At 42.9% G+C, this 12,254-nt stretch overlaps 1 protein-coding gene across 3 annotated transcripts in view; it reads left to right on the top strand.

Annotated features, from left to right (window-relative positions):
• epha3 (eph receptor A3) overlaps positions 1-12,254 on the top strand; it is a 216,268-nt gene that overhangs the window by 147,594 nt on the left and 56,420 nt on the right. For 2 of the 3 annotated variants that reach the window (XM_055645049.1, XM_055645046.1), the window contains exons 6-8: positions 3,167-3,291; positions 7,684-7,846; positions 8,199-8,301. In XM_055645049.1, coding sequence (XP_055501024.1) covers positions 3,167-3,291; positions 7,684-7,846; positions 8,199-8,301 — 391 coding nt within the window. The remainder of the gene's footprint in view (positions 1-3,166; positions 3,292-7,683; positions 7,847-8,198; positions 8,302-12,254) is intronic. The other variant, XM_055645047.1, reaches the window with a different exon arrangement.

The following is a 12,254-nucleotide window of genomic DNA, read 5'->3' on the forward strand; positions in this document are numbered from 1 at the left end:
CTGTATTCATGCTGACCGTGACTAAGATGCTGTTTATTTTAAAACAGGGCAGCCAGACAGTCCTCGGCATATTTAATATGTGCTGACAGACCTGTTACATGAATATTACAGTCTGATGAATGGAAATCAGGATTAGACAAAGAATTTTCAACACTTACCCATCACATTCTTCCTTATTTCCCAAAAGATGAAATGGGCCAAGCTTCAGATACATTCTGTTTACAGGCTTTACTGACTTCTCTACTGGCTTTCTCTCAGAGGGTGGTGAATCTGTGGAATTCTTTGCCACAGAAGGCTGTGGAGGCCAAGTCAATCGATATTTCTAAAGAGGAGATTGGGAGATTCTTGATTAGTACGAGTGTCAGGGATTATGGGAAGGCAGGAGAATAGCTGTGAACAGAGGCCGGTGTTGGATGTATATGTTCCGCAAGATAAAGAAGTCCACTTGAAATTGCAAAATGTGTTGATGTTACTCAGGAAGTGCTGCAACCATCCTTATCTAATAGAGTACCCTTTTGATTGCAGAACCCAGCAGTTTCAGATAGACGAAGAGTTGGTGAAAAGTTCAGGAAAACTTTCAGGAAAAGTTCAGGATTAGGAGGGAGAGATAGATCAGCCATGATTGAATGGGAGAATAGACTTGATGGGCCGTAATTACTTACAATTAACTGTAATTCTGCCCCTATCACATGACCTTATGACCTTGCACTAAACATTATACCATGTATAAATGGATTGATTGTAATCATATATTGTCTTTCCTGCTGGTAGACAAAAGTGCTGGAGAAACTCAGCGGGTGAGTAAGCATCTATGGACTGAAGTAAATAGGCAACGTTTCAGGCCGAAACCCTTCCTCAGACTGGTTGTCTTTCCTGCTGACTGATTAGCAGGTGACAAAAGTTTTTCGCGGTACCTTGGTACATGTGACAATAAACGGAACTGAACTAAGTTGTTTGACTATTAACTAACCAAATTTCAGAGGTTATTAATGTCATAATAGTGTGAGCCACTTTTCACATTCAAAGATAAATAAAAACAATAATCGGCATGATATTTCATCATGGGCTCATCGGGTATTGTAAATTTAATAAGTTTAATTCCCAATGTTAGACTATTAATGGCTTGGCAGGTCTAATGTTATCAGAGAATTGATTATTAATCTAAAAAAGTAACTATTTCCTTTCTATAACTTTAACTATAACTATTGAGGACCAGAGGACATAGGGTTAAGGTGAAGGGGAAAGGATTTATTAGAAATCTGAGGGGTAACCTTTTCACACAAAGGGTGGTGAATGTATGGAACGAGCTGCCAGAGGAAGTAGTTGAGGCAGGGACTAACGCAATGTTTAAGAAACAGTTAGAACGGTACATAGATAGGATAGATTTGGAGGGATATTGGTCAAATGCGGGCAGGTGGGATGTGTAGCTGGAACATGTTGGTCAGAGTGGGCAATTTGGGCCATAGGGCCTTTTTCCATGCTGTATCACTCTTTGACTCTATGGCTCTATGGATTGCCTGACATTTGACAGTAAAACACTCTTGACTCTTGAATTTGATCACAATAAAACAAAGCACTGGGAACCAGCAAACGGATTGGACAGATGATGTTTCAGCTCCAGACCTTTTTTCAGACTGAAAAAGGGTTGCAACCCAAACGTCATCTGTCCATCCCCTCCACAGATACTGCATGTTCCTCCAGCACTTTGTTTTGCTGCTCAAGTTCCCAGCATCTGCAGTATCGAGTTTCCCTTGGGCTTGATCGCTGTCTTTTGTGAGTCAACTGACATCATCTATTGTAATGGGAACAATCGATTTGGCTCAGTGTGTTCCTCAACCAAGTGGGAAGAAATTCATCAAAGCCCTGGAGCTGACCAGCATCCAGTAATCCCTCACAGGGAGTGCAAATGTTGGATAAAGAGATGGTAGAGCTCAGCACTTGATTAGCTTGCCAACATTTACAAGAGGAGAACATTTCTCCCGACAGTGTAGCAGAGAGCTGCTAACACTCAGGAGAATACCAGCCCAGCTAAACAATTGCCAGTAGCTGGAGAAAGATAAACATTCAATGGAGAAAACACTTTGCAGATAAGGAGCAATGACAGCATTGGGACAAAGAGCAAGCACACAGTGTATTTTGCAGACTGGGCCCTGGCAAGTGAGAAAGTGTTTGCATTAAATACAATTTAGTTTTTTAGTTTTAGAAATACAGCGTGGAAACTGGCTCTTTGGCCCACCGAGTCTGCGCCAACCCTTAGTCACCCGTACGCTAATTCTATCCTACACATTAAGAACAATTTACAGAAGCCAATTAGTCTACAAACCTGCACATCTTTGGAATGTGGGAGGAAATCGGAGCATGCGGAAGTAACCCACAGGGTCACAGGGAGAACGTACAAGCTCAAGGGTAATTTATTGTCCTGTACCAATTAAGGTACAGTGAAATTCGATTTCACTGTACTACACAGCCATACTAAATAAAAGCAACAAAACACACAACTACAGTACATAGAAGTAAACATAAACATCCACCACAAAGGATTCCCCGCATTCCTCACTGTGATGGATGGCAATAAAGTCTAATCTTCTTCACTCTTTATAGACAGCACTCTGTACAGACAACACCCATAGTCAGGATCGAACCCGGGTCTCTGGCGCTGTAAGGCAACTAATCTACCGCTGCACCACTGAGCCAATTGATGAATAAGATTAGGAATGTGACAAATTTGTGCAATACATTCTTTACTGTTACATTATGATTCAGTGTTAAATGCTCAATCATTTGGTTTGCAGGATGGTTAGGCAGTTTAAAAAAAATTATGAGCGAGTGCGTGTGTGTGTCCTTGGCACAGCTTTCAGCTGACATATGCAATACCTGTATGTGTCTTTATCCACATATACACCAGTCGCTTAGTTAAGGGTTGTGACAGATTGCTCACGGTTGTAGCAGACTCTACTTGATGGAGTCTGAATGTTCATGAAGCTCAGACTAATCCTTTGTTAGGGTTATCATTTCCAAAATGTGTTCCAAGACAGTGCTTCCAGCTGTTCAGTCTTGCCACAGGGACAACTTTAATTAGAGTTTGTTTTGGATGAAAATGATTCCACTTGGCACGGGGTTTTCTTTTGCAAAATATGGCCTTTAATTGTGTTTTGCTCTTTCCTAGCTCCTTCTCTTGTCACCGTGATTAAGAAGGACTGGACAACCCGAAACAGCATTGCTCTCTCTTGGCAAGAGCCTGAACACCCGAATGGGATCATATTAGACTACGAGGTCAAGTTCTATGAGAAGGTGGGAAAATGAATACAATTCAGTGTTCAGCTACTGTACAAAGAAACCCACTGTGTGTAGGAAATTATCTCTCCGAAAACTTCAATGAACAGCCGTTCTTTCTCTTTTTCATGTGATTAATTTGTCTCACATGCACTTACGAGCCCGAGCTTTGGATCTGATCCTCTTTGGTAAGAATGTTTTGTTTTGAAATGTTTGGTTTCATTTCATACAATGTTCTTCAACACACCGAGTGTGGGCGTTGAGAGTGGGAAATTATTGGGAAAGAAAGAACTGGCTTCACTTCTAATCTCAGCGAGCTCGTCTCAAAGGGGAAAGGATTTCCTTTGAAAGCTGTCTGCAGCCAAATCATAAATGTTTACATTGGAACTGCCAGTTCTATTATGATAAAGAAAGGACACAAAGAAAATTATCCGACATTATCTCAGTCAATCCAGTCGCCCTTATTTTACTGCTCCTGCACTCCTTCTCACCGAGCGTACAAAGAACAGATTGCGTCCCTTTTAATTTACACGGGTTCTGTCTTGTTTTAAGGATTCAGTACCGAGCTTCAGATCTCGAGGGTAGCATTTTACCATGCAATTTATGAGCAGGAATGTAATTAGAAGGTAATAACTTTGCTTGCAGATCCGCAATTAATAATGTAATGCAAATACAAAGGGATAACCTGTAATTACGGGAGCTGCAATTAAACAATGTATGGTGTAAAGGTTAATCAGTCACCATAACTAAGCTGTCCACAGAAGCCACAAGACATCACAATTGTGCTTTTCTTTGTACCACTCCCACAGCAGTCTATCTCTGTCACTCCTCTGCTTCGCTCTCTTGTGCACCGTCTGACAAGGGCTGTTTTAGCTGACGACAGACATTTTCTGTTTCCCAATTGCGATGCACTTTATTATCTGGTGACAATGTCAATATTCAGTCATAGTGCATCCTTTTGCTTATTACAAAGCTTCTGCCAGATCCACACTTATCAATTCTCATCAACTAAGTGTGTAACCATCAGCTAATGCCCAATGGTTTCTGCACAATGAATGTGAATAATGTTCAGCCTCAGTGTTTTTATCGAGGAATCATTATCATTAATGGGTATTCTGGACATTGCACATTCAGGAAATTCAGATAGCAATTTTACTGGACCATATAAAATAGCATAAATAGATATGACTTTAGGTGAACATTAACATGTTTTTTTTCTTTTAAAAAGTGCAGATAAATCAGTTTAATGGTCACAGGCTTGCAATTTTATTTGAAGAATGCTTTGTTTCTCGAGACTGTTATTACCCAAGAATAAACCGTATGATCACAGCAGCTTTGTAGTGTGGAAGGAATTTATTTGGCCCACGGAGACCATGTCAGTGATGTGGCTATTCCTATTCCTCAGCTCTTTCCCATTGGATTTGGATTTTTTTCCTCCTTCACACATTCATCCAGCTCCTTTTTTAAAGCCATAATTAAATCTACTTTCACCATCCGTTCTGGCAGGGAATTCCAGATCACGGGTATTCTCCGTGAGAAAGCATTTAATCATGTCCTCCTGATTCTTTTGCCCATTGTCCGTTGTGCGGCATGGTGGCGCAGCGGTAGAGTTGCTGCTTTACAATGCCAGGGTCCCGGGATCAATCCTGACTATGGTTGCTGTCTGTGCGGACTTTGTGTGTTCTCCCGCGTGGATTTTCTCCGGGATCTCCACTTTACTCCCACGCTCCAAAGACATACATGCTCCAAAGACATACACCCTCGGAAAGTACCTGGACCTGATGGTACACCCGGCCCTGTTCTAAAAACCCGTGCGGACCAACTGGCTGGAGTTTTTACAGACATTTTCAACCTCTCACTTCTGAGGTCTTAGGTTCCCACCTGCTTTAAAAGGGCATCAATAAAACCGGTGCCCAAGAAGAGCAAGGTAACGTGCCTCAACGACTATCGACCAGTGGCACTAACGTCTGTGGTGATGAAGTGCTTAGAAAGGTTGATAATGGCACATATCGACTCCTACCTCGACAAGAACCTCCACCCACTGCAGTTGGCTTACTTCCACAACAGATCAACGGTGGATGCGATCTCACTGGCTCTCACTGGTGGAAATGTGTCATCCTCGATAACAATCAACACGGGAGCACCTCAAGGCTGCATGCTCAGCCCCCTGCTGTACTCACTCTATACTGATGACTGTGTAGCCAGACATAGTGCGAACTTCATCATCAAGTTCGCAGACGACACTACTGTTGTGGGACGAATCACTGATGGTGACGGGTCAGAGTATAGAAGAGAGATCGACCGATTGACCAAATGGTGCCAGCACAATAACCTGGCCCTCAACACCAGCAAAACCAAGGAATTGATTGTGGACTTTTGAAGGGGTAGGATAGGGACCCACAATCCTGTTTATATCAACGGGACGATGGTGGAAAGGGTCAAGAACGTCAAATTTCTGGGCGTGCATATTTCCGAAGATCATTCCTGGACCCAGCACACTGACGCAATTATAAAGAAAGCACATCAGCGTATCTACTTCCTGAGAAGATTACGGAGAGTCGGTATGTCAAAGAGGACACTCTCGAACTTCTACAGGTGCACAGTAGAGAGCATGCTGACTGGTTGCATCGTGACTTGGTTCAGGAGCTGAAAATAAAGCAGAAAGTAGTAAACACTGCCCAGTCCATCATCGCCTCTGACCTCCACACCATCGAAGGGATCTATCACAGTCGCTGCCTTAAAAAGGCTGCCAACATCATCAAGGACCCACGCCATCCTGGACACACACTCATCTCTCCACTGCCATCAGGTAGAAGGTACAGGAGCCTGAAATCTGGCACATCCAGGTTCAGGAACAGCACTTCCCCACAGCCATCAGGCTATTAAACTTGCCATCAAACAAACTCTGAACTATAATACCCTATTTATTGCACTTTATCTGTTTATTTATGTGTGTATATATATGGTCTATGCTATATAGACACACTGAACTGTTCTGTATTTATGCTTACAATACTCTGTTGTGCTGCAGCAAGCAAGAATTTCATTGTCCTATCTGGGACACATGACTCTAAACTCTCTTGACTTGACTTGGTGCTCGATTCCCCTACTCTGGGCAAGAGACTCTGTGCATCTACCTGATCTATTCCTCTCATGACTTTGTACACACTAGCAGAACAATTAAATTCTTACTTGCTGCAGCTGAAAAGGCCTGTACATGCAGATAATATATACAAATGAAAAATAGAGTAAACTAATAACTGTAATACTAGGTTAAAAATATTAGTGCAAAAATCAAGTCTGTAGAGCAACTACTGGCACAGTTCACAGCAGATCATAGGTTAGTGCTGAGGTTAGTGTCATGTGGTGTTCAAGAGCCTGATGGTTGCTTGGAAGAAACTGTTCGTGGTCACCTTCACGTACCCTTTTCCTGATGGCAGTAATGAGACTGTGATCAGAGTGGTGTGGGTCTTTGATGATGTTGGCTGCCTTTTTGAGGCAGTGCCTCTTATAGAGATCCCTTCGATGGTGGGGAGGTCAGTAGCAGTGATGGATCAGACCCTGTCTACCACTCTGTAGTCCTCATTCCCTGACCTTGAGCAGAAATGTTCAGTCATCATTATCACAGTATCACAGGAGCAAAGTAATTTGTTTTATTCTGGCGTAGATCGTATTTATAAAATAATTAAATGACTCCCACCAGGACCAACAAAGGCCTATGGTGAAAATGGCATGAAATTACAAATTAATTGCTTCGGTTCATAAAAAAAATCTAATAAACACTCAATGTTATTTCAAAATCAAAGGAATCTAATTAGGTTTATACTTACTTAATCTTATATTTAATTGTGTTGGAGTGCCCCTAATACGTTCTCCTAAGATCCAATATAATTATTTGTTATTTCTAGAATCTAAAGTTGGAAAGTGCTGTTCACAGAAGCTGCAAGTTAGTCTGTTTACATAATACTCCAACAGCGACAATAGCTGATGTACAGGACAAAGCATGTGGCAAAAGACGACATTGAACAGAGGTAGACACAAATGCTGGAGTACCTCAGCGGGACAGGTATTCTGATGAGGACTTGAATTATCAATATCTTGAAGGCAATGGGCCATGCATTGGTATAAAGATGGATACTTGATAATTACCACAGATGCGATGTGCCTGTTTTTACGCTATGACATAGGATTCAACAAATGACTTAGAACATGTGGTGTTGCTACCGGATGTACAATTAGAATCCACAATCCACTCTCTCCAGGAGTGGAGCAGCAAGTGGAAATAAAATCCAAATGCGTATAAGAGGGAGCATATCACCATGTGCAGAATTTTGCTCCAAACAGGAATGAGATTTAGGGGAAAGGCTGGATCATAATGAATGATGTTCTTCGTTTGTGTTTATTCTAAAGCAGGAACAGGAAACCAGTTACACGATCATGAGATCAAAGGGCACCAATGTCACTGTCAATGGGCTGAAACCGGAGACCACCTACCTGTTCCAAATCAGGGCCCGGACAGCGGCTGGTTATGGGATGAGCAGCCGCAAGTTTGAATTTGAGACCAGTCCTGACTGTGAGTGAAAATTAACATTCTTTTATGAGAGAGAGAAAGAGAGAGAGAGAGCTAGAAAGGTAGAGAAGTAACGGGGAAGGGGAAAGGGAGGGAGAGGGAGAGGAAGCGGGAGGGGAGGGAGAGAGAGGGGGAATAAGAAGGGGAGAGGGATAGGTGAGGGAGGGAGAAGAGAGAGGGGTGAGTGGAGGGGGAGGCAGAGAAGGAGGGGAAGAGTGGAGAGAGAGGGGAGAGGGTGGAGGCGAGGGAGGAGAGAGTAATTAATGTTTTATTATGGTAATAATATATTTGCATTGTTCCCTTTCTGCTTAAATTCTATCTCAAGAACAATATTGTTTCCCCTTTTTGGTTTCAGCCTTCTCCATTGCTGGCGAGAACAGTCAGGTTGTAATGATTGCCATATCAGCAGCAGTGGCCATTGTTCTGCTTACAGTTGTGATGTACATCATAATTGGGAGGTTAGTTCTATATGTTAAAACTACTTTATACCTGACCGCTAATACGTAATGTTCCTCAGTTTAGCTAGTTTTCTTTGAGATTGAAGGAACATGTTTATTTTGTAGAATGCCAACAGAATATTGGACCATTTAAATGCTATTGGAATAGTTAGTTTAGATATTTTGGTAGAGTGTTATAATTCCCAATTAGTTGCTTACAGTTTATTCAACATTGACAAGTTGTTTTGGCAATCAATTCATCCTCATTATGAATTATGGCAACAGGGTAATGTTCCAGTTCCCGCAGCTTGACATTCACTCAGTGCTGGGGTTTACTGAGCAGGATTGCAAACTCTCTCATCTTCGAAGCCTAAGGGGTGACTAATGACCAGTGCACAGGGAGGACCTCCAGTTCCTATAGTTTAGAGATCCAGGGTGGAAACAGGTCCTTCGGCTGACCGAGCTCGCGATGACCAGCAATCCCCGTACACTGGTACTATTGCACATACAAGGGACAATTTACAATTCTTACCGAAGCTAATTAACCTACAAACCCGTACGTCTTTAGAGTGTGAGAGGAAACCGGAGCACCCAGGGAAAACCCACACGGTCAAGGGGAGAACGTACAAACTCCGTACAAGCAGCACCCATAGTCAGGATCAAACCAGGGTCTCTGGCACTGTAAGGCAGCAACTCTACCGCTGCGCCACCGTGCCGCCCTATATTTGTAACTGAATTTCGTTGGAGTTGTACCTCCATGTGAATAAAAACTTTGTGTGAACATTTCATTGAAAAGATAAAACCTCTTGCAATTAATTATTTCCTCAAGTAGATAGAGTAGATGTGGATAGAGTAGATGTGGATAGAGTAGATGTGGAGAGGGCTTTTCCACTAGTGGGAGAGTCTAGGACCAGAGGCCATAGGCTCAGAATTAAAGGACATTCCTGTAGGAAGGAGATGAGGAGGAATTTATTTTGTCAGAAGGTGGTGAATCTGTGGAATTCATTGCCACAGAAGGCAGTGGAGGCCAAGTCAATGGATATTTTTAAGGCGGAGATAGATTCTTGAGTGTCAGGTGTTATGGGGAGATGGCAGGAGAATGGGGTTAAGAGGTAAAGATGGATCAGCCATGATTGAATGGCAGACCCGGTGGGCCGAATGGCCTAATTCTGTTCCTACCACTCCTGAAAACCACCAATAATAGTGCCAAGGTGTCCAAAGGGACAATAGACAATAGGTGCAGGAATAGGCCATTCGCCCGATCGAGCCAGCACCACCATTCAATGTGATCATGGCTAAACATCTCCAATCAGTACCCCGTTCCTGCCTTCTCCCCATATCCTTTGACTCCGCTATCTTTAAGAGCCCTCGAATAGAGCTTGAATCCACAACCTTGAAGGGATAAGATGAAAAAGCATAATCAATGTTAGCCTCTATCCATTCTAAACAAGGTCATAAACATCAGAGGTTTATGGGGTTGGAAACAGGGTCTGTAGGGGCTGGAATACCCTGGGATCCAGTACACCTAAACAATGTTCTGAATTGTGTCAAATGATTTTAAATGCCTATTTCACAATGATTACACATTCAGATTCTGATATCTAGTGGGGAGAAGCATACAGCATTAGATGGACTGTGCCTTTAGTGCATGCAATTTTATTGGAAAATAACAGTTATCTTATATGCAAATAGAATTCCAGTGCATGCTTATGTTGTGACCATTTCCACTAATCTGATGCTTGAAATGTTTTTTTTCAAGATTTTCCATTCACAAGATATTCACTGGAGTAAGAATGATAATACTGTAACAAATGAAAATGTGAATAAATGGAGAAATGCATTCCAAATATATTGTGTGCTGTGAAAGGAAAAATACCAGCCACAGAGTGCAGCCACTAATGAAAATCCCAGCTGGGTCTGTTTAGGATTCCGACTGTGATTCCTACTCACGATCCTTATGAAAGTGGTTACCTAATCCTATCAGACATTTCCAACTCGCCCGTTTCTACATGGAACAGGCAGCCTGTACTGCATCTTGTGGTTTGTGGTGTTGAAAGAGTGTGGGAGTGCTATCAAAAAAGTTAGCCTCCGTGTGTCGAGGGAATGATATCTAGATGCCCCTCCCTGACTCTGCACACCATGACAGGGTCAGATCATGTGAAAGCAAACCCAGCACTTCCACTCCAATATTGATTTTTCAAACTTCAAGTAACTCTTGCTTTCCCTCTCTCTCAGTCCCTCCCCCTCCTCATTCTCCGACAAGTTTCATTGTCGATTACTGATTATCATGTCTCGTTGTTACCTTCCCCTCAGCTAATAATGCACCAATCTACATTCAGGGGAACATCGTCCCCTTTGATCTATGTTTTCACACCTTGCCCTTCGATATCTCTATGTCTCCCTCTTCCCAGACTCTGTCTGAAGAAGGGCCTCAACCCAAAACATCTCACATTCCTTCTATCCAGAGATGCTGCCTGGCCCGTTGAATTACTCCAGCAGTTTGAGTCTATCTTCCACTCGAAGATCAGCCTTGTTGATTTTTGCCATTCAGATATCTTAAATAGTAAAGCAATGACTACTGTATTCAGAATGCAGGAGAAACTCTGCGGGTGAGGCAGCATCTATGGAGCGAAGGAATAGGTGACATTTCGGGTCGAGACCCTTCTTCAGACTGAGATGATAAGCATTAGGAAAAAGCAGGGAAGTGTAAATAATACACTGAACAAGTATAGAAATATGTCCCTACCTTATCTTAACTCATGAAAATACACACAAAATGCTGGAGTAAAGCAGCGGGACAGGTAGAATCTCTGGAGAGAAGGAATGGGTGACATTTCGGGGCAAAACCCTTCTTCAGACTGATGTCAGGAGAGACGGAGATATATAGATAAGGAAGTGTAAGGTTATGAAAATAGGACAAAGGGAATGCAGATCAAGTAAAATGTAGCTTAGATCATTGTTAGCTGGGAGAAGGTAACAACAAATCAATCAATCAACCTTTATTGTCATCTTGCAAGCAACAAGTACAGTGCAAAATGAAAAGACGTTTCCCAGTGAATAGCGGAGCCTCGCACATGAAATTTAAAACACTTCTCACATAATAACACTAAAAAAAAAACAATCCAGTCCCTGATGGAACAGAATAAATAGTTAAAATCAGGTAAAAAAACACAATGTTAAAAACAGTAAACCAATCATAAAAAAATGTCCGGGGCCGCTGATTTGAGTGGCCAGTGCCAGTTATTAAAGTGTCCGTGCCAGCCGCAGAGTCAAGTCAAGTGACTGTGAGTGCAGAGTGACTGTTTAGCAGCCTCACAGCCTGTGGTAGGAAGCTGTTTAGCAGCCTCGTAGTCCGGGCTTTGATGCTTCGATATCTCTTGCCTGATGGCAAGAGATCCAGGTGTGTGTGGAGGGGGTGCAGTTTGTCCTTGGCAATTCTCTGTGCTTTCTTCAGACAGCGGCTCTGGAACAGTTCTTGTACCGAGGGTAGGGAGACGCCAATAATCCTCTCTGCTCCCCTCACTACCCTCTGCAGAGCCTTCCTGTCCGAGCAGTTGCAGGTGCAGTACCACGTATTGATGCAGTACGTGAGTACAGACTCCACCGTGCCCCTGTAGAAAGTCCTGAGGATGTTGGTGGGGAGTGAGGCCTGTTTTAGTTTCCTCAGGAAGTGCAGTCGCTGATGGGCCCGTTTGACGGTCCCAGTGGTGTTCCTGGACCAGGTGAGGTTGTCCGTTATCTGCACACCGAGGAACTTTATGCTCTCCACTCTCTCCACTGCAGTGCCACTAATGTTGAGCGGTGTATGCTCTGGCTGCGCCCTCCTGAAGTCGACAACCATCTCCTTAGTTTTTTCGACATTCAATTCCAGGTTATTTTTGCCGCACCAGTCCACCAGTTGTTCTACTTCCTCCCTGTACCTTGTTTCGTCATCTCCACTGATGAGTCCCACCACTGTAGTGTCGTCCGCGAAC

The sequence above is a fragment of the Leucoraja erinacea genome, chromosome 13, assembly GCF_028641065.1.
Source record: "Leucoraja erinacea ecotype New England chromosome 13, Leri_hhj_1, whole genome shotgun sequence".
In the NCBI taxonomy this organism is placed as follows: domain Eukaryota; kingdom Metazoa; phylum Chordata; class Chondrichthyes; order Rajiformes; family Rajidae; genus Leucoraja; species Leucoraja erinaceus.